The following is a 23,016-nucleotide window of genomic DNA, read 5'->3' on the forward strand; positions in this document are numbered from 1 at the left end:
TAAAAGAGTACTTTGCCAACTATTAATTTGCATTACTGATGCATCAGTTTTTTAAACAATATAGCTGCTATTAAGTACATTATTTCCTAAATTGATTCCTTAAGGAGAGGATGGATCAAAAAATATTCATACAGAGAGCATAACAAGCAGCCTAGATGTACAGCAAACTTTCATATAAAATCATCAAGCTTTTATGACAAATTCACATTTGCAAGACAAAATATGGCCCTTATCTTTATAAATTTCATTACATGATTGAGATAAGTTGTCACACCGGTAAAAAACACTAAAAGGTTCAGTCCTGATAGATTATCATCTTTTAAAGTACTACATGCACTCTGTGCTTGCGACTTGGTCGTTTTATATTATATTTTTAGTTTTAAATTGAATACAAAATAAGGAAAGTAGGATAAGTGGGTAAGGTGGTGAATTATATATATATATATATATATATTTAATATAACTATGCTATTCACTTTTTGCCCTTAGTTTATTATATTTTTCTTCCAATTATTAAGGAGCGTCATTTCTCGGGTTTTCAAATATTTGCCAAAACCAAGCTGTAACATCATATATAAAGATAACATGAAAGTATCAAAACTATGTAATGTTACCATACTTGGAGAAGAAATAAGTCACTTGGCAGCAGTGCAGTATAGCATAAAGAGGCCAATTTATGTATCATAATATATGATTAATTCACTGGCAGCATATATTGCAGCCAAGACAATGTATTCCTGCTACTAGACTTTCAACTGACCTTATCTTCAATTGAAGGACAATACCTAGGCCCCTTCGCCTCAACCCATCCTCCATAAGTGGGAGTTTCATGCAAGTTCTCTCTGATTAGTTGGTGAGTGCTCTTTGTGGTACGAGTTAGATAGCAGCACATTTGTTCCCTTTCAACATGGAAATCAAGATCGAAACTAAACCAGCCAACCTGTTAATCAACAATTCAGGTTTAAAACAAAATTGTCAAAGCAACAAGCCTGTCTATTTTAAATGCTAATCCTAAAAATCAAATGGAAACATATATAGGCATACATAATCTGAGTAGTGAAATAGCAGCAAATACGAAAAGAAAAATACACAGAACCCCAATCTAACTCTAAAGTGGGCCACCTTACGGATGCTTTCCATTCTAAAGTAATGCTGACATAAAATAATTCGCATAAGAGAAAACCAAAAGTTCAACAGCCCACAACCTGCAACTTCCCACCCCACCCAAATAACATTTCATCCTTGCTTGCATTTTCCCAAACCCTTAGACTGCATCCTGAGCTACTCAAAACACCCCCATGAAATCACCCAGCTTGCATAAGCTTCCTACAACAGTTTACAGTAATGTAAAAGGGTAAAACTGCATATATATATAGGCCATTGAAGACAATGATACTATGGTTTTTTATTTTGTTCTTTTGTTCTCTTTCATCTTTCTTTCTTTTCTTTTTTTTTGAAATTTGATCACAAGTATTGCTTAAACCACCTTGGGAGGAACCTGTTTCAATTATAAAAGTATTTTGGTAGAAATGATATGCATAAGGTTGCAAAACTTCCCCACTTTCAAATTATATGCCCCTTCAAATAAAAGTATGTGGTGTCCTGACCCCTATCCACACCTCCATACTTGCTCCAATGCCACAATGCTGATTTCCTCAGTTGTTTCTTTAAGCCAAACAATAGCCATTTCTTTACACCTCAATCTAAAGACCAATCAGTGCCCAAAACCTTTATCATTGTTTCCTAAAAGTCGACAAATAAATAAATAAATAAATAACCTGAAACATGAACCTGAGTTCCAGGAAGAAAACAGTGGTCTTGAACTAGAAGTCCTACAATGCTTTCTCGAGGGAGACTAACAATTGAAAAACCTCCCTAGATTTAGAACTACAAGTATTCCCCAAGTTGTGCCACTAAATTACCCCGGAAACAGGCTTCTCTTATACATACAGTTCCTATCTCAAGTTAGTAACCGAGCATATTGTCCGATGGTCTGCCATGCTCATAAGTTGAGTAAAGGTGACTGCCTATGCCTAACTAAGGTTGAAATAGCCAATTAACTTAAATACTTAAAACTGTCCATCCTCTATGAAGGGCAAGCAGGTGATAAACGTATGCAATGTAAATCTCTCTAACTTAACCAACATAAAATAGGTGAATGCATAGTTATATGACATGGATAAATACCAAAATGATATATTACTGTGTAAGGCATGTGCTAGTATTTACAAAACTATGAAGCATGATTGCAAGTATTGCAAAACCATAACTGAACCTACAGGGGATTAAATAGAAGGACCTCTTCGTCACCATGTTGAGGTTCCAATCCAGAATAATCAACAGTGCGGCGGTCAACACGTGCTGGAGTCCCAGTCTTTAATCTGTCAGTTTCAAATCCAAGTCTCTGTAAGTTCTCAGTGAGTCCAAGTGAAGCTGATTCCCCCGCTCTTCCTGCAGGCATAGAAGTTCTACCAACCCAAATTTTACCACTCATAAATGTGCCTGTCGTGAGGATGACAGAAGGAGCATAAAAGTTCATCCCAAAAAATGTTTGTACGCCTTCTATGTCGTCATTCTTTCCTAACAAGATATCTGTTACCATCGCCTCCCTAATAGAAAGGTTTGGGGTGCTGTAAAACAAAAAAAATCAAACTAGTTAACAGATTGAAAGGAACAGCCGCTCAAACAAAGATAGGAAACATGAGAATAAGTGTGACACTTGACAACCAAAATTGCATAGCAATGCATAAACTAATAACTAAACTAAACAATCAAAACTTTAAAATTAGAAAATCTCCAACCAAAAATGCTTTGTGCTGAGAGAAGGATAGCCCAAGAGTTGGACTAATGAAGTCAATCTTCAGTTTCAGAAAAGTATAGTATTTGCTCATTAAAAGCTGATATGCATATGCTGATGATAGCACCGGTAGAATCTCATCTCACATGTTGCACTTAAATTGTTTAAATTTAGAGTTTTCTAGGATTGCTTGTTATTTCTAGAATTTTCTTTTCATTCAGTCATGTTTAGTCTCCTATGTCATTAGCTGTCAGTCATTAAAGTGGTTGACTAGTATGGTTCCTTTAGTCCTTAATAAGGGTGATCTAATGTATGGTCTGTTCTAGTCTCTTCTCTTTGACTTATAACCGTGTCCATGTATTGCTCTAAATCAGTGAACAAGATTGCTTTAGTTTTGCTTCAAACAGCATGTTTCAGCAAATAGCATCTTCCAATACTGGGGAAGTGTTTCCCTCAAGTGTTTGGTGATGATTCTTGGTGTGATTCCAAATTTCCTTTTTGTTTTCCATCAATCCCAGACGTTTAACCATAGTACCCCTTCATCTCACACATTATTACCCTAAAATTCGTGAGAGAGAGAGAGAGAGACAGAGAGCTCAAGAGGAACAGAACATAAACCAAAACACGAAGTAGTTAGTCAACCACAATTAGAAGAATATTGGAAAGGAATGTGACAGATATAGGTTTCCATGATGTATATGAAAAACAAAGGGGGAAAATAAAAATTTAGAAGCTATACTACTTCCAGTAAAAATGGACATAAGCAAAAATCAAGCAGAAACATTTAACTGACACTTGCCTCTCTACTATTTCTTTCATTTGCGTAGCATATTCTCGTTTATCGGTTTGTGCACGCAACGCTCGAACAGCAGGGCCCCTTGAGGTATTTAGAATACGCTTTTGTAAATAGCACCTAAGCATCACAAATACAAGTGAGGACAAGTTGCAATAGAAGAACTTTCAAGGGAAAAAATGAGATCTCAAGCCAAAATGATGAGGACCGAAAAGTTAATGACTAAAGTAAAGAATAGCAACAAGCACGAACCAAATGAACATGCAGAAAATTTTTAGTATGAAGGCATTTCTCTTAAAAAACAAAATGTATGAGATAAATCATGAGCAAAAAGACTAGTCCAAAAGCTTCTCATCAATGAATTTTCATGCAAAATCAAAATAGTTTACTTTACCGATCAGCAATCTTCCCAATTTCCCCACCAAGAGCATCAACTTCATGCACAAGTTGTGATTTTGCCGGTCCGCCTACCGCTGGGTTGCAAGGCTGTTTCAAATAATTTACATCCATAAGCTATATATATCACTTGCAAATGACTCTACAGAATGAACGACACGTTGCAAGAACCAATGTGATCATATGTGTTTGTGGTTCTGAGAGGGAGAGGGGGAGAAGAGGGGAGACACGCATGCGCGCACGCGCGCGTGCACACACAGAGAATACTGAAAGAAGGAAGTTGATTTCCTGTCTTGCAGTTGGTTTGATTTACAATAAGTCTACCATATATTATATCCAAGTAGCTTAAGTTTCTAAATGTGCATGATTAAATCCTAATACTGCTCCTTCTAATGAACTTACACGAGTTCAAAGTTGAGAATGACATATACTTAATCTTGACAGTACAATAGAAGCCCTAACTGAGACAGAAAGTGTAAGAGGTATCAAGAAAAGCCAAGGTTCAAACCTGCCATGCAATTCTATCGATATTCAGTGTGAGGAGAAGAGTTCTTGCCCCTAAACGGGCTGATGCTAGGGCAGCTTCACAGCCTGCATGTCCTCCTCCAACGACAATGACATCATATATTTCATCATCTAGTCCACGATTCTCAGCATTACTCGAGGCTGCCAAATTGGGGAATAATAATGTGACACTTAAGGTAAACGAAATTCTTTCACGCGGTTCTGCACTAACTAAAGAACATGCATCCCTACACATGTTATAGACTTTAAAACCAAAAAGTATAAATAAATAAAACATTAGAAAGGGGTATGGACACAGTTTAAGCTTGTGATCAAAGAGATAAGGAAACTGTGGATTTCATTTTGGAAGTTAATGGTTTTGAAGGAAGGGAGGGGTTCAGAAAAATGGAGCAAAAGGATGCCTAACAGCTGCCAAGAATTTTGATTAACCATTCCAAGAGGTATAGACCGTATAGTTGATACTTGATACATTAAGGGGTTTTAGGCGAGGACTGTCACCTATCTTACCTTCGACTTTTAACTTCAAAAAAGTAGCAACAAAATTTTCTCAGGAAGTAGAATCAATTACTTTGATCGACTATGAACGAAACCCAAAAACAGGAGCATTAACCATCCAATTGTTTCCGGCATGGGAGACATGGCGAAGAGTGAATACCTGGAGAAACTGAGGCGGAGACGGTGAATCGGCTGGAGCTGAAGGCAGCCCTGCGGCGAAAAGGCAGGTTGGGAAGGATACGAGCACAAGGATAGAGAACAGGTTTGAAGAAGGGAGAAGAGAAAGGCAAGTGGCGAGCAAGGCGGGAGAGATGAAGCGTCACTGCTGGTGTTGCCATTAGATATGTGTGAGAGAGACTGCTCTCTTCGCAACCGTCGGCTACATTTACAACTCTTTTCTTTTCGGATAAAGAATTAGAACTCTTTGGGAAAACAAAACGAAAAAAAAAACAATAAAACTAACTTTTTACATAAATGAATTATTCGAGGAATATTAGATTTATGGTAAATGTTTTACGAACTCATTTACGCTACAAAATATAACTCTAGACTTTTTCAAAATAAATTTAATACTTTTATTTTGGTAACTATTATTAATAATTTTAAATTAAGTTTTTTTATTTTGTAGGCCACGGGCGGCCCGTCTTGATATAAACTATACTCAAAAATTTTTCAGATTCAGAAACTATTCACACCGAGAGATCTTATCAGAAAAATTTCTCTCTTATGATCATTAAAAATAAATTAAAATTTAACTTTAATTAATATTAAGATTCGAACCTGATATGGGTTCCACACATCACATAACACATAAGACTCTTCCGTATAGTTAGAACGTTAGATAGAGTAGAGATTGAGATTTCCTCAATTGGGATCGGGAATAAGTTTATCAAAAAAAATAAAATAAAAAAATTGGACCACGTTGCATTCAATAAAGAGACCCAGAAGGCAGAGCGTAGCTTCCGAAGATTCAGACTCTCCGTTTGCAGACGAAGCAAACCTTCTCTTACTATTTCTCGCTCTCTTCAAAGTCGGTCACTGATACTCGGACAAGTAAGTTCTCGTTTGATCATACATCTCTTCTTTCCAGATCAGGATTATGAAATCTCCTTCTTCTGTATTTGTTTACTCTTCATCAGTTGGGGTTTTGATAAAATTGGATGAAATTATTACTTGTTATATGTGCTTTTCGTTCCAATTGGAAGTTATATTATGTTCAAAATACTCTTCGATATTAATTTCAAACTCGTATAATTTCTTAGATTCGGGTTGTAATTGAGAGATGAGTCATAAAGGATTGATATATAGCTTCGTTGCCAAAGGAAGTGTTGTCTTAGCAGAGCACACCTCCTTCTCCGGAAACTTCAGCACCATTGCTGTTCAATGCTTACAGAAGCTCCCTTCCAGTACCACCAAGTCCACCTACTCGTGTGATGGCCACACATTTAACTTCCTCCTTGATAATGGGTTTGGTGAGTGCTCTCCTTGATAAGCGGCAATCTAATAAGTTTTAGATTCCCTGTGTCCGGGGCTTGCACTTTAACTGTTTGTTGGGTTTGCAGTTTTTCTGGTTGTTGCGGATGAATCGGTTGGCAGGAGTGTCCCCTTTGTTTTCCTTGAACGAGTAAAAGCTGATTTTATGCAGCGTTATGCTCCAAGTATTAAAAATGAAGGTCCACATCCGCTCGCTGATGAAGATGAAGATGATGCCTTATTTGAAGACCGATTTAGCATTGCATACAATCTGGACAGAGAATTCGGGTGTGTGTATATGCTTTTTGCGGTTTTGATTCAAATGTCTTTAATATGATATATTATTATTACACTATTACCATATCTCTTACATTTTCTTTGGCAGGCCAAAGCTTAAGGAGCACATGCAATACTGCATGGAGCACCCAGAAGAAATGAGTAAACTTTCCAAACTAAAGGCTCAAATCACAGAGGTCAAAGGCGTTATGATGGACAATATTGAGAAGGTGAAAGATAACATACTCTCACCTCTAGCACGATTATTATTATTCCTTTTTTCAAAAGGGCCTCTAACACAATTATAATGTGTGTAAGATATGCATATGTTGAATGGTCGTTGCTTCCTCACTTGATGTTATTAATATTTGAGGATGGTGATTGAGGGAGCTGAGCTGCTATACACCTTGCTATTGTGTTTGTTTTTCTTTTCATTGACCCTGGATTCACCATGCATAGATACAAGTTGAGAGAGTGAACAAATTATGAAATGCTATCACTTGATACTATTTTCTTTATTTGATTTCATTGGACTTTTGGGTTTAAATTTTTTCTTATCTAGCTTGACATTAAGTTTCGGTAACTTGTCATTGAGAACATGCAGCATGTTGCTGTATTGTTTCCTCGTGCCCATGAGCACACAAAAGTACACAATTTTGTATCACATGCATTATGTCACCACAGGGGCTAACTTTGCAATTTGTGGTCACTTGTCTTTATGAAATTGTTTGTCCCCTGAGCAAGATGTAAGATTATGGTAACCAGATCTTGAGTGCTGATGTAGCATGTGAACTATCTAGCTGATAAAGTCGTGCTAGAATGCATACAACCGAAAGAAAGCATGTCTGGAACGATAGAAGTTATATTGTCTGGTGCCTTAGTGTAATGATTTATCCAGAATGCAGACAAAAGATTCTCATGAACAAATTTTAATGGGAGGTTGTTTCCAACTTTTCTACTGGTGCCTTTTCAGAATGAATATAAGTCCATTATTTTGTTATATCCCATTTTTGTTTGTGTTCTCTAAACTATCCAAGCCAGGAAAACTATGTAATTCTGGATACTGGATGATTCACTGAACCTAGGGATCTTTTGGTCACAGGTTTTGGATCGTGGGGAGAAAATTGAACTTCTGGTGGACAAATCTGAAAATCTGCAGTTCCAAGTGCGTGTCATCTCTTGTCTGATTGTATAATTTGAAATGGTCTAATTGAATGGACATACTAATTTGATGTGCTTTGGGGGATGTTTGGATTGGATACAGGCTGACAGCTTCCAGAGGCAAGGAAGGCAATTGCGACGCAAGATGTGGCTGCAGAGTCTCCAAATGAAGCTACTGATAGGAGGAGGAATCTTTGTTCTGATCATCATACTATGGCTTATTGCCTGTGGAGGTTTCAAATGTTGAGGTGCCAAGGAGCATCAATTTTCTGCAGATCACTGTCCACTTGCTGTACAAAATGTTATTATTTTCCAGATTTAAACTAATGCAGAATCCGATAATCTAGAACCTTCTCTGTCATGTGTAATTAACTTTCTGTTACCAGCTGGGCAGCTGGTTTTGTTGACTTGGTATTTTTCACTAAAGTTTTTCTGTGTAAATTGTTGCTTACTTTTGAGTAATTTATCAAGGGATTTGTTAATAGTGGGGGAAGTATATTTTGCAGTCTTTCTCATTGTGGTTTAGCAGTCATTTTCGTTGTATACCCTTTCATTTTTATTTTAAGACAAGTAAAGCTGGTTATTCTCGAACAATTTAGAATCATGACTTTGGTCACTTGAATTGTCCATGTTACGCTTACGGTGAATCTGCTAATTCATGAAATGACATTTTTCTGCAACTTTGATCTTCTCTTTGTATCGATGTATCTGTGAGGTCACGGGATTTTTATTTTCTCTTCGACTGGCTCTCATTTCAGCTCATTAAGACATCATAGGTGAGCCTAAAATCAATTCTCCTCCCTTTTTGAGACAGTTTCTTAATTTTGATGCTTCTTCTAGATTTTATTATCGTGGCAGCTAGCTTCTTTCTTTCCATGGTCACTTATTGCAGGCGCAGATTGTTTTGTTTCTATGCAGGTTTATTTGTTCTGTTCTATCAGCTAATTGTATGGTTTCTCCTTGTTATTTGGTTTCTTTATTCATTCTTGTAATAGCGTTCACTGTCTCTTGGTTGGCTGTGGCTTAGTCCTCCAGCCAGTTTTGTACTATTAATTTCTCTATTAAAAAAAATATATATAGGGAATAGATCATAGGCAATTATCCTAAGCAAAGGAAATGAAATACGGGAAATCAAAAATGAAAAACCTACAATCCATGGGAAAACAAAGATCATAGGCAAAAGTTCATGGAAATAAAAAAACAGGAATTTAAAACACCTCTTTGCCCATGAGATTAGGGCTAAGAGGTTAAACACATACACAAAATTTAGTTTCTGCTCTTCGTTGTTTGGCTTCGGCTTTGGCTACTCTTGGATCTGGATTTCAGGCACCCAAAAAAGATGGATCGTGATTGAGAGACTTCACATTCAAATACTATTGCTTATTTGAAGAAGCAGACAACTTTAGTTTGAGGATATGCTTGGGACAAGTGATGATGGAGATTGGAGAGATATTGAGTTTGGGTGGGATGAAAACCATGAGAGGAGTCGTCGACGCAAGTGATTGCCGCTTAGGGTTTGGTGGTTTGCAGAGAGCGAAGCCAATGACCAATGACCAATTCATGCATACTCATAAATCTAATCATTAACTCTGCAGTGAGAAAGAAAAGAAAACTTATCATCACTATCAATCTTTCACAACTAAAACTAAAAATGGATACCACCTCCTGAAGGTTTCTGTAAACTGAACTTTGATGGTTCAATTTTAGCCAATTCTAAAGCTGCTGCAAGGGTCGTCAGTCGAGATGCTCAAGGCCTGCCTCTTGTAGCCTCTACAAAGCGTATTAGTCATTTAGTCATTCTAATGTTCTTCTTGCGGAAGGTTTTTAGCTTTACGAGCAGAATTAATAGCTGCTATGCTCCACGGTTACAAACATTTACAATAAGGAGATTCTAAGATCCTCATAGATGCTATTAACAAAGTCTGCACCACTCCTCGGAGAATCAGGACTATTATCAATGATATTCAACACCCTACTTCCTTCGATTCACTCGATTTCCGACATATTTGGCAAGAGCAAATTTCCTTGCGGACAGTAGTCTTCTAAAATATTCCCTTCAATATCCATAGCAACAAACTTTTTCCGTTTACAGGAAATTTTTTCTAACATAGCAAAATGTGATACTCATAAGACACATAATTTCATAACAAAAAGAGACTATGGATATATAAGAAATTCAGAATAATATAAACTTTTACGCCTTGTATGTTTCTACGTATGGCCAAATGTAAGCATGCTCAACATAGTCTATACGTATTGAAAGATACCAAACCTAAAGTTTCACCATAACAAATTCAAATGATTCCTATCAATCTCATTCACATAAAAATTACAATGAAGATCCTCAAGTTTAATTCAATGATGCCAATAACAAATACAATGTTCTTGATACTTAGCAAATGATTACAAAGGGTTCACCGATGCCCAAGTCTGCAAATGAATCTGCCACCATAAAAAAAATGCTCCAATGATTAACCAAGCTATCTATCGCACACTTCCCTTTTAACACTGTAACCACAACAAGGTTATAACTTTGATGCAGATGTTTCTTCTAGGACAGCATACTACAACACCATAAATATAAAATGGTATTAACATCCTGTAATAACTTAATATTTCTTTCCGCAATCTGACCTAACAGCATTCAATTCTCCACTCTTCTTAGAAGGGGATAACCGATGTTTTGACCACTCTTCCAGAGCCTTGCGGTGTAGAGAATTCATTCTAATGTAAGGACGTCTTTCCCGAATTAATTTTTCAGCACTCTTCCAATCCTCTGCCACGCCAAGAGCAACTAATAGCGCACACATAACAGCCACACTTCTTCCATGACCTAAATTAGATGAAACAACAATGGAAATACCAATTATTAACCATCTGAAAGTATAAATGATTATCAGAATTCAGCTAGGCTAAAAGGAGAAAAGAAAAAGAAAATAGAAACTATAATAGAGAACTCTGTACATATTTACTGAGATCGCATTCCACTTTTGAAAAGATGAAAGCAAAAGATTTATATAAAGCTCTCTGCACCTCTAGACTAAATACAAATCTTTTGCATCTAGTACAAAAAGCATAAGACGTGGAAAAGAAAATTCTGATGATTTTGACATGGAAAGAGAACAGCTATTCTCCTAAGAGCATGTCGATCAATAACCCATAAATACTATTAAATTAAAGTGTCCTGCTACTCACTCATGCATCCTTTCCCATGGTCACCAACATCTAGTACAAAAAACATAAGACGTGGAAAAGAAAATTTTGATGATTTTGACATGGAAGGGAACAGCTATTCTCCTATGAGCATGTTAATCAATGACCCATACCAATAAAATAAAAATGTCCTGCTACTCACTCATGCCTACTTTCGCATTGTCACCAGTAAGACCACAGAATGGACTTCTCAACAGCTATGGTAGAGTCGCTCCCCCTTGTAAGAACATATACCGATACCCATTGATTAACATGCTCATAGGAGAATAGCTGTTCTCTTTCCATGTCAAATAACTTGCCCAGAACATGTCTTGAAGTTATTTCAAGTTATTCATATATCATAACATGAAAGAACAAACAAGACAACTTATCTAAATATTTTGTCTCTAAAAAGAAACAAGAATGTAAACATTAAAGTGCAAATGTAGGATGTTTTCTAATTCTTATACTAATGGCATCCTCAAAAAACAATCAAAAGTATATAACCCTCATTTCACTCACACTTATACCATCGTCTATCTAATTTATTTATTACATCTATGTGAAGCTCTGATAGAAAGTAAAAAAAACATAAACTTACGAACTACACATGAACCGACAGTAACAAGTGCAAAATGGAGCATGGCTAGTGTGTGTTTTATAGGAGAGCAGGAACTCCATCAACTTCCCTTGATCAGAACACCAACTTCCAGCATCATCTATTTATCTAAAAGTGGAGTAAAAGCTAGCAAACATGGAAAATAAGAAAGAAGTGAGTGGAAGGAAAGAAAGAAACCGTATGCGCAGTGGACAAAAACGGGCCTGTTCTGGTCCTTCTTTCTGGAAGCCCACTTGACAGCGGATTCAATCTGAGAGGGGTTGGGAGACCTAGTGTCCCATGTTGGGACGCAGAGATAACTCTGGTCCGACCAACAACTTCTTGGCAATTCACAAGTGCAATCGATAATGGCAGGATTACCGGGAGGGAGCTTATCCGGCGAAGAAGGCCATCCGCCAACATATAAACCCTCACCCACTTGGCTGTATGGAGCTTCCCCACTGCATAGTCTTCGCAATGCCGAGAATAGGCGGACGAAATATAAATAAGGGCTGAACATGATGATCGACCATATCGGGAAACTGCCGTCGGAGCTCTTGCCCAACAGCATCGGAAGGTTTATGGAAGGGTGAGAAGCAACTGAGACTAACATCGATACCAAAGACGCATATAACAATGGGATTGACAACACCCTCCATTCCAAGCTTCTCACATATGCAAACATCCACAGCAATACACCCGCTTTCAACCCTATCAGAGCTGATAGACCCAATCCCATCTCTTCTGTTCCCCTCTTCTGTTCCACTTTTTCTTTACTTATTTGCACTTTAAGCCTTAGTAGGATTTGTTTGCTTTTGTTTGACAGGTACTTTGAAGCTAGAAGTAATCATTATTTTTAGGATAAATTACTTATATGGTACCTAACTTATGATGAATTGCACAATTAGGTACCCAATGTCTTAAAGATGACATTTTAGTACCTCAAATTATATTCAGTTAGACAGTTTGATACTTTTGTTAACTTTTCAGCTATGTTACACGGACACGGATACGGCGACACGCCGACATGGTAAAACTTAAAAACTGAATATTCGACACGGCTTGGACATAACAAATAGAGTTATATATTTATGTATTTTTAATAAATAAAAATATACTAAAATATAAAAATAAGTTTATTACATACCAAAATAATGTTCTAAATTCAATTAATTGCATAACCATAAGAAATAACATTAAAGAGAGTCAAATGCAAATGATAAAAGTGCATAATTAACAATATTAGAAGCAACAAACCTCTAACTTAAAACATAATATTAAAGAAAATCAAATTTGTAGTAGGTTGCTGACAAAACTGGACAGTAATTTACTTTCAAAAGTGAACAGTAGTTTTATTTAGGTTTTGGTTCCCTTTCTCTTTTCTTTTTTAGGACTAATTTCAGTTTACCCCATCAATTTTAAGTCGATCATCATGTTAGTCCTTCTTCTTTCAATTTCATTAAAAACACCCATCAACTCTCAATTTTCATCAGCTGCGCATGTCCAAACCTCTAATCTCCATCCAATTCCTCTATCAAGTGATGACTTGATATCAAGAAGAAAGTCAAATTCTGAAAGTTACCTTTCAGACCATTTTCCCCCCATATCGATACACATCTTCGTTCTCATCACAACTCTCTAACCTTAGTGATTTTGGTGGGATTGAATGTAATTTGTCTATTTTTCTTTTTTTCTTCTTCTTGATATCAAGTCATCATTTGACAGAGGAATTAGATGGAGATTGAAGGTTTGGACATGTGCGGCTGATGAAAATTGGGAATTGAGGGGTTTTTTGATGAAATTGAAAGAAGAAGGACTAACATGATGATCGACCTAAACTTGATGGGGGTAAACTGAAACTAATCCTCTTTTTTAATTAAAAAAATTCTTAAATGATGATGTATCGGTTTTTACCCCAACCACTTCGTGCGGCGTATCGGTTATTACCCTAACCCGCTTCGTGGTGCGGCGTATCGGTTATTACCCCAACCTGTTTCATGCGGCGTCCCGGTTATTACCCCAACCCACTTCGTGCGGGGTCCCAGTTATTACCCAACCATTTTCGTGCGGCGTCCCGATTATTACCTCAACCCGCTTCATGCGGGGTCTCGACTATTACCCCGACCCCCTTCGTGAGAGGTCCCGGTTATTATCCCAACCCGCTTCATGCGGGGTCCCAATTATTACCCCGACCCGCATCGTGTGGGGTCCCGGCTATTACCCCGACCCGCTTCGTGCGGGGTCCCGGCTATTACCCCGACGGGTCCCGATTATTGCCCCAACCCACTTCGTGTGGGGTTCCGGTTATTACCCAACCGCTTCGTGCCAGATCCCGGTTATTACCTAACCCGCTTCGTGCCAGATCCCGGTTATTACCCCTACTGCTTCGTGCGACGTCCTGGTTATTACCCCTACCACTTCGTGAGGTTGTTACCCTACCGCTTCATCCGGCGTCCCAGTTATGACCCCTACTGCTTCGTGCGGCGTCCCGGTTATTAGCTAACCTCTTCGTGCGGCGTCCCGGTTATTTCCCTTACCGCTTCGTGCGGCGTCACAGTTATTACCCAACCCGCTTCGTGGGACGTCACGGTTATTACCCAACCCGCTTCCTGCGGCGTCCCGGTTATTACACAATCTGCTTCGTGCGGCAAATCGGTTATTACCCTAACCCGTTTCATGCAAATAACCAAGACGCCGCATGAAGCTGCTTGGGTAATAACTGAGACGCCGCACAAAGCGGTAAGGTTAATAACTGGGACGCCACACGAAACGGTTAGCTAATAACCTGGACGTCGCATGAAGCGGGCGGTAAGGGTAATAACCGATACGCCGCATAAAGCGGGTAAGAGTAATAACCGGTACGCCGCACGAAATGATTTGGGTAATAACCGGGATGTCGCACGAAGCGGTTGGGATAATAACCAGAACGCCACACGAAGTGGTAGGGGTAATAATCGGGACGCCGCAAGAAGCGGTTGGGTAATAACCAGGACGTCGCACGAAGCGGTAAGGGTAGTAACCAGGACGCCGCACGAAACGGTTAGGTAATAACCGCGACCCCGTACAAAACGGGTTGGGTAATAACCGGGACCCCGCACGAAGCGGGTAGGGGTAATAATCAGGACTCCGCAAGAAGCGGTTGGGTAATAACCGAGACGTCGCACGAAGCGGTAAGGGTAGTAAGCAGGACGCCGCACAAAACGGTTAGGTAATAACCGCGACCCCGCACGAAACGGGTTGGGTAATAACCGGGACCCTCCACGAAGCGGGTTGGGTAATAACCGGGACACCCCACGAAGCGGGTTGGCTAATAACTGGAACCCCGCACGAAGCGGGTTGGGGCAATAACCGGGACCCGTAGGGGAAAGAGCCGGGACCCCTGGGACCCTGCACGAAGCGGGTCTGGGTAATAGCCAGAACCCCGCACAAAGCTGGTCAGGGTAATAGCCGGGACCCCGCACGAAGCGGGTCAGGGTAATAACCGGGACGCCGCACGAAGCGGGGGTCCGGGACGCCGCACGAAGCAGTTAATTAATAACCGGGACGCCGCACGAAACGATAAGGGTAATAAGCGGGACGCCTCACGAAGCGGATATGTGTAATAACCGGGACGCCGCACGAAGTGGGCAGTAAGGGTAATAACTGATACACCGCACGAAGCGGGTAAGGGTAAGAACCGGGACGCCGTACGAAGCGGTAAGGGTAATAACTGGGACGCCACACGAAGCAGTTGGGGTTAATAACCGGGACGCCGCACGAAGCGGTAAGGGTAATAACCGAAACGCCGCACGAAACGGTTAGCTAATAACCTAGACGCCGCATGAAGCGAGCGGTAAGGGTAATAATAACCGGTAAGTGTAACGGTTAGCTAATAACCTAGACGCCGCATAAAGCGGGAAAGAGTAATAACCGGTACGCCGCACGAAGTGATTGGGTAATAACCGGGACGCCGCACGAAGCGGGTTGGGTAATAACTAGAACCCCGCACGAAACGGGTTGGGGCAATAACCAAGACCCGTCAGGGTAAGAGCTGGGACCCCGCACGAAGCGGGTCGGGGTAATAACTAGACACCGCACGAAATGGGTCGGGGAAATAACCAGGACGCCGTACGAAGCGGTTAATTAAAAACAGGGACGCCGCACGAAACGATAAGGGTAATAAGCGGGACGCCTCATGAAGCGGATATGTGTAATAACCGGAACGCCGCACGAAGCAGGCAGTAAGGGTAATAACCGATACACCGCACGAAGCAGGTAAGGGTAAGAACCGGGACACCGCACGAAACGGTGAGGGTAATAACCGGGACGCCGCACGAAGCGGTAAGGGTAATAACCGGGACGCCGCACGAAACGGTTAGCTAATAACCTAGACACCGCATGAAGCGGGCGGTAAGGGTAATAACCGATACGCCGCATAAAGCGGGAAACAGTAATAACCGGTACGCCGCACGAAGTGGTTGGGGTAATAACCGGGACGCCGCACGAAGTGGGTTGGGTAATAACTGGAACCCTGCACGAAATGGGTGGGGGCAATAACCAGGACCCGTCAGGGTAAGAGCCGGGACCCCGCACGAAGCGGGTCGGGGTAGTAACCGAGACCCCGCACGAAGCGGGTCAGGGTAATAACAGGGACCCCGCACGAAGCGGGGGTCAGGGTAATAACCAAGACATCGCACAAAACGGGTCGAGGAAATAACCGGGACGCCGTACGAAGCGGTTAATTAATAACCGAGACGACGCACGAAGCGATAAGGGTAATAATCGAGACACCTCACGAAGCGGATATGTGTAATAACCGGGACGCCGCACGAAGTAGTGGGGTAATAACCGGGACGCCAAACGAAGCAGGCGGTAAAGGTAATAACCAGGACGCCGCACGAAGCGGGCGGTAAGGGTAATAACCGATACACCACACGAAGCAGATAAGGGTAATAACCGGGACGCCGCACGAAGAGGGTAAGAATAATAACCGGGACGCCACACGAAGCGGTAGGGATAATAACCGAGACGCCGCATGAAGCGGTTAGATAATAACCGGGACTCCGCACGAAGCGGGTAGATAACAACCGAGACTCCGCACGAAGCGGTAAGGGTAATAACCGATACTCCGCACGAAGCGGGTTGGGTAATAAGCGGGACGTCGCACGAAACGGGTTGGGTAATAACCATGACGCCGCACGAAATAGGTTGGGTAATAACCATGACGCCGCACGAAATGGGTTGGGGTAATTAACCGGGACCCTGCACGAAGCAGGTAAGGGTAATAACCGAGACGCCGCACGAAGCGGAAGGGGTAATTACCGGAGCGCCGCATGAAGCGGTTAAATAATAACCGGGACTCCACACGAAGCGGATAAGGGTAATAAACGTCGCACGAAGTGGTAAGGGTAATAATCGAGACGCCGTACAAAGCGGTTGGGGTAATAACCGGTACGCAGCACGAAACTATTGGGGGAATAACCGGGACACCGCACGAAGTGGGTTGGGTAATAACTGGAACCCCGCACGAAACGGGTTGGGGCAATAACCAGGACCCGTCAGGGTAAGAGCCGGGACCCCGCACGAAGCGGGTCGGGGTAGTAACCGAGACCCAGCACGAAGCGGGTCGGGGTAATAACAGGGACCCCGCACGAAGCGGGGGTCAGGGTAATAACCAGAACACCGCACAAAACGGGTCGGGGAAATAACCGAGACGCCGTACGAAGCGGTTAATTAATAACCGGAACGCAGCACGAAGCGATAAGGGTAATAATCGAGACGCCTCACGAAGCGGATATGTGTAATAACCGGGACGCCGCACAAAGTGGTGGGGTAATAATCGGGACGCCGAACGAAGCAGGTGGTAAAGGTCATAACCATGACGCCGCACGAAATGGGTTGGGTAATAACCATGACGCCGCACGAAATGGGTTGGGGTAATTAACCGGGACCCTGCACGAAACAGGTAAGGGTAATAACCGGGACGCCGCACGAAGCGGAAGGGGTAATTACCGGAGCGCCGCATGAAGCGGTTAAATAAAAACCGGGACTCCGCACGAAGCGGATAAGGGTAATAAACGTCGCACGAAGTGGTAAGGGTAATAACCGAGACGCCGTACAAAGCGGTTGGGGTAATAACCGGTACGCAGCACGAAACTATTGGGGGAATAACCGGGACCCCGCACAAGCGGGTTGGGTTAATAACCGAGACCCTCACGAAGCGGGTTTGGGTAATTAACCGAGACCTTGCATGAAGCGGGTGAGGTAATAACTGGGACCCCGCACGAAACGGGTTGGGTAATAATCGAGACCCCGCATGAAGCGGTTGGGTAATAACCGGTAACGCACGAAGCGGTAGCGGAAATCGAAGCTGTTGGCTAATAACCGGGACGCCGCACGAAACGGTTGGGGTAATAACCGGGACGCCGCACTAAACGGTTAACTAATAACCGGGACGCAACACGAAGAGGGTTTGGGAAATAACCGGGACGCCCATGAAGCTGGTTGGGAAATAACGGGAAGCCGGACGAAGTGGGTTGGGGAGATAACCGATTTACTGCAGGAAGCGGGTTGGGTAAAAACGGGACGCCGCACAAAGCGAGTTAGATAATAACCGGTAACCCGCACGAAGCGGGTTGGGTAATTAACCGGGACCCCGTAAGAAGCGGGTTGGGTTAATTAACCGAGACTGGCACGAAGCGGGTTATGGTAATTAACCGGGACCCGCACGAAGCAGATTAGGGTAATTAACCGAGACCACGCACGAAGCGGGTTGGGGTAAAAGCCGATACGCCGCACGAAGCGAGTTGGGGTAATAACCCGAGACGCCGCACGAAGCGGTTGGGTAATAACCAATACGCCGCACAAAGCGAGTTGGGCTAATAACCGATACGCCGCACGAAGCGATTGGGGTAAAAACCGGGACGACGCGGTAATAACCAGGGACGGCGCACAAAGCAGTAAGGGTAATAACCGATACACCGCACAAAAAGAATATGGGTAATAACCGATACGCCGCACGAAGCGATTGATGTAATAGCCGATACACAGCACGAAGTGTTAAGGGTAAAAACCAGAATGCCGCACGAAGCGGTTAGCTAATAACTAGGACATCACATAAAGCGGGCGGTAAGGGTAATAACCGATACACTGCACAAAGCGGGTAAGAGTAAGAACCGAGATGCAACATAAAACGGGTAGGGGTAATAACCGGGACATCGCACGAAGCGGTAAGGGGAATAACCGGGACGTCGTACGAACCGGTAAGAGTAATAACCGGGACACCGCACGAAGCGTTAGGAGTAATAACCGGGACACCGCACGAAACAGGTTAGGAAATAACCGGTACCCCGCACAAAGCAGGTTGGGTAATAAATGGGACCTCGCATGAAACGGTTGGGTAATAACCGGGATCCCGCACACGAAGCGGGTTGGATAATAACCGGGACCCCGCACGAAGCGGGTTGGGGCAATTCCCGGGACCTCGCACAAAGCGGATCGGGGTAATAGCTGGGAACTCGCACGAAGCGGGTCAGGGTAATAACCAGTACCCCGCAGGATGCGGGTCTGGGACCCCGCATGAAGCAATTAAGTAAAAACCGGAACCCCGCACGAAGCGGGTTGAGTAATAACCGTAACGCAACACGAAGCGGTTGTGGTAATAACCAGTACGCCGCACGAAACGGTTGTGATATTAACCGGTACGCCGCACGAAGCAGTTGGTGTAATAATCGGGACGCCGCACAAAGCGGTAAATGCAATAACCGAGACGTCGCACGAACCGGTTGGGTAAAAACAGGGACGCCGCACGAAGCGGTTGGGTAATAACAGGGACTCCGCACAAAGTCGGGTAGGTAAAAACCAGGACACCACACGAAGCGGTTAGGGAAAAACCGGGACGCCGCACGAAGCGGTAAGGGTAATAACCGGGACGCCGCACGAAGCAGTAAAGGTAATAACCGGGACCCCTCATGAAGCGGCTGAGTAATAACCGGGACCCCGCACGAAGCGGGTTGGGTAATAACCGGGACTCCGCAAGAAGCGGTACGGGTAATAAACGGGACCCCGCATGTAGCGGGTTGGGTAATAACCGGGAACCCGCACGAAGCGGGTTGGGGTAATAACTAGGACCCCACACAAAGCGGATTAGGTAATAACCGGGACTCCGCACGAAGTGGTTAGGGTAATAACTGGGACGTCGCACGAAGAGGTACGGGTAATAAACGCGACCCCGCACATAGCGGGTTGGGTAATAACCGGGACCCCGCAAGAAATGGGGTGGGTAATAACCGGGAACCCGCACGAAGTGGGTTGGGGTAACAACCGAGACCCGCACGAAGCGGGTTGGGGTAATAGCCGGGACTCCACACGAAGCGGGTTGGGCTAATAACCGTGACCCGCATGAAGCAGGTTGGGGAAATAACCAGGGACCCCGCACGAAGCGGGTTAGGTAATAACAGGGACCGGTCAGGGTAGAGCCGGGACCCCGCACGCAGCGGATCAAGATAACAGCTGGGACCCCGCACGAAGCGGTAACGGTAATAACCAGGACCCCGCACAAAGCGGTTAGGGTAATAACCGAGACCCCGCACGAAACGAGTTAGGATAATAACCGAAGACAACACACGAAACGTTAATGTAATAACCGAGACGCCGCACGAAGCGTTGGTAATAACCGAGAACCCGCACAAAGGCAGGTTGGGTGATAACCGGGACCCCGCACGAAGCAGGTTGGGCGATAACCGGGACCCCGCACGAAACAGGTTGGGCGATAACCGGGAACCCGCACGAAGTGGGTTAGGGTAATAACCGAGACCCGCAACAAACGGGTTGGGGTAATAACCAGAACCCGCACGAAGTGGATTGGGTAATAACCGGGACGCCGCACGAAACAGTAAGGGTAATAACTGGGACCCCGCACGAAACGCTTTGGGGTAATAACCGGGACGCCGTATGAAATGGTTGGGTAATAACCGGGAACCCGCACGAAACGGTTTGGGGTAATAACCGAGACGCCGCACGAAACGACTGGGTAATAACCGGGACTCCACACGAAGCGGTAAGTGTAATAACTGGGACGCCGCACGAAGCGGTAAGGATAATAACCGGGACGCCGCACGAAACGGTAAGGGTAATAACCCAGAAGCCGCACGAAGCGGTGAAGATAATAACCGGGACGCTTCACGAAGCAGGTAATTAACCGGGACCTGCACGCCACACGAAGCGGTAAGGCTAATAACCTAGACGCCACACGAAGCAGTTGGGTAATAACCTAGACCCTGCACGAAGCGGGTTGGATAATTAGCGGGACCCACACGAAGTAGGTTGGGTAATAACCAGGAACCCGCATGAAGCAGTTGGGTAATAACCAGGAACCCGCATGAAGCAGTTGGGTAATAACCAGGAACCCATACGAAGCAGGTTGGGGGTAATAACCGGGACCCGCACGAAATAGGTTGGGTAATAACCGGGACCTGCACGAAGCAGGTTGGGCAATAACCGAGACTTCGCACGAAGCGGTTGGGCAATAACCGGGACTCCGCACAAAGCAGTAAAGGTAATACCCGAGACGCCCGACAAAGCGGACCCCGCACTAAGCGGGTAGGGAAATAACCGGGAATCCGCACGAAGCAAGTTGGGGCAATAACCGGAACGCCGCACGAAACGACTGGGTAATAACCGGGACTCCGCACAGAGCGGTAAGGGTAATAACCGGGACGTCGCACGGAGCGGTAAGGGTAAAACCGGGACGTCGCACGAAGCGGTTAGGTAATAACTGGGATACCGTAAGAAACGGTAGAGTAATAACCGGGACTCCACACGAAGCAGTAAGGGTAATAACCTAGACGCCGCACGAAACGGCTGGGTAATATCCGGACCGCACGAAGCGAGATGAGTAATAACCGGGAGACCGAACGAAGCGGCAGGGTAATAACCGGGAACCCGCACGAAGCAGGTTGTGTAATAACCGGGACCCCGCACGAAACGGTTGGGTAATAACCGGGACCCGCNCAAACGGTTGGGGTAATAACCAGGACCCGCACGAAGTGGGTTGGGTAATAACGGGACGACCGCACGAAGCAGTAGGGTAATAACCGAGACCCGCACGAANCGGGTTGGGGTAATAACCGGAACGCCGTATGAAATGGTTGGGTAATAACCAGGAACCCACACGAAGTGGGTTGGGGTAATAAACGGGACGCCGCACGAAGCGAGTGGGTAATAACCGGGACTCCACACGAAGCTGTAAGAGTAATACTGGGACGCCGTACGAAGCGGTAAGGGTAATAACCTGGACTCTGCACGAAGCGGGTTAGATAATTAGCGGGACCCGCACGAAGCAGGTTGGGTAATAACTAGGAACCCGCATGAAGCAATTAGGTAATAACCGAGACCCCGCACGAAACGAGTTAGATAATAACTAGGAACCCACACAAAGCAGGTTGGGGTAATAACCGAGACCCGCACGAAGTAGGTTGGGTAATAACCGGGACCTGCACGAAGCAGGTTGGTAAATAACCGAGACTCCGCACGAAGCGGTTGGGCAATAACCGGGACTCCGCACAAAGCAGTAAAGGTAATAACCGGGACGCCCAACAAAGCGGACCCCGCACTAAGCGAGTAGGGAAATAACCGGGAATTCGCACGAAGCAGGTTGGGGTAATAACCGGAACGCCGCACGAAACGACTGGGTAATAATCAGGACTTCGCATGGAGCGGTAAGGATAATAACCGGGACGTCGCATGAAGCGGTTAGGTAATAACTGGGACGCCGCAAGAAACGGTAGGGTAATAACCGGGACTCCGCACGAAGCGGTAAGGATAATAACCTGGACGCCGCACGAAACGGCTGGGTAATATTCGGACCGCACGAAGCGAGATGAGTAATAACCGGGAGACCACACAAAGCGGCAGGGTAATAACCGGGAACCCGCACGAAGCGGGTTGTGTAATAACCGGGACCCCGTACGAAACGGGATGGGTAAAAACCGAGACCCCGCACGAAGCGCGTTGGGTAATAACCAGGACCCTCACGAAGCGGTTGGGTGATAACCAAGACCCCGCACAAAGCCCTTAGGTAATAACCGGGACTCCGCACGAAGCGGTAAGGGCAAAAACTGGGACGCCGCATGAAGTGGCTGGGTAATAACCAAGACGAGGCACGAAGTGGGTAGGGTAATAACCAGGACCCCGCATGAAACAGGTTGGGTAATAACCGTGAACCCGCACGAAACGGGTTGGGGTAATAATCGAGACCCGCGCGAAACGGGTTAGGGTAATAATCAGGGACCCTGCATAACGCGGTAAGGGGTAATAATCGGGGACCCCACA

The 23,016-nt window shown here is 44.2% G+C and overlaps 3 protein-coding genes across 3 annotated transcripts in view; 1 reads left to right on the top strand and 2 right to left on the bottom strand.

The window, feature by feature from the left end:
• Nucleotides 1-5,351, bottom strand: part of LOC101313049 (tRNA uridine 5-carboxymethylaminomethyl modification enzyme MnmG-like) — a 13,776-nt gene extending 8,425 nt beyond the window's left edge. The window contains exons 1-6 of the mRNA XM_004306380.1: nt 5,167-5,351; nt 4,495-4,652; nt 3,985-4,076; nt 3,597-3,710; nt 2,300-2,630; nt 761-940 (exon numbers count right to left, since the gene is read on the bottom strand). Of these exons, the coding sequence (XP_004306428.1) occupies nt 761-940; nt 2,300-2,630; nt 3,597-3,710; nt 3,985-4,076; nt 4,495-4,652; nt 5,167-5,344 (1,053 nt within the window). The 5' untranslated portion in view covers nt 5,345-5,351. The remainder of the gene's footprint in view (nt 1-760; nt 941-2,299; nt 2,631-3,596; nt 3,711-3,984; nt 4,077-4,494; nt 4,653-5,166) is intronic.
• A 446-nt stretch (nt 5,352-5,797) lies between these two features.
• LOC101313342 (vesicle-associated membrane protein 727-like) lies at nt 5,798-8,591 on the top strand. Its single transcript, XM_004306381.1, has 6 exons — nt 5,798-6,059; nt 6,269-6,478; nt 6,569-6,767; nt 6,865-6,985; nt 7,858-7,920; nt 8,020-8,591. The coding sequence occupies exons 2-6, from the start codon at nt 6,289-6,291 to the stop codon at nt 8,161-8,163; spliced, it is 717 nt and encodes a 238-aa protein (XP_004306429.1). The 5' UTR covers nt 5,798-6,059; nt 6,269-6,288; the 3' UTR covers nt 8,164-8,591.
• Nucleotides 8,592-10,174: 1,583 nt separating this feature from the next.
• Nucleotides 10,175-12,464, bottom strand: LOC101313634 (uncharacterized protein YnbD-like). Its single transcript, XM_004306382.1, has 2 exons — nt 11,905-12,464; nt 10,175-10,749 (listed from the first exon to the last, which is right to left on the bottom strand). Exons 1-2 carry the CDS (start codon nt 12,443-12,445, stop codon nt 10,526-10,528), a joined length of 765 nt encoding a protein of 254 aa, XP_004306430.1. The 5' UTR covers nt 12,446-12,464; the 3' UTR covers nt 10,175-10,525.
• Nucleotides 12,465-23,016: the final 10,552 nt, after the last annotated feature.

This window comes from Fragaria vesca, linkage group LG7 (genome assembly GCF_000184155.1).
Source record: "Fragaria vesca subsp. vesca linkage group LG7, FraVesHawaii_1.0, whole genome shotgun sequence".
Taxonomy (NCBI): Eukaryota; Viridiplantae; Streptophyta; class Magnoliopsida; order Rosales; family Rosaceae; genus Fragaria; species Fragaria vesca.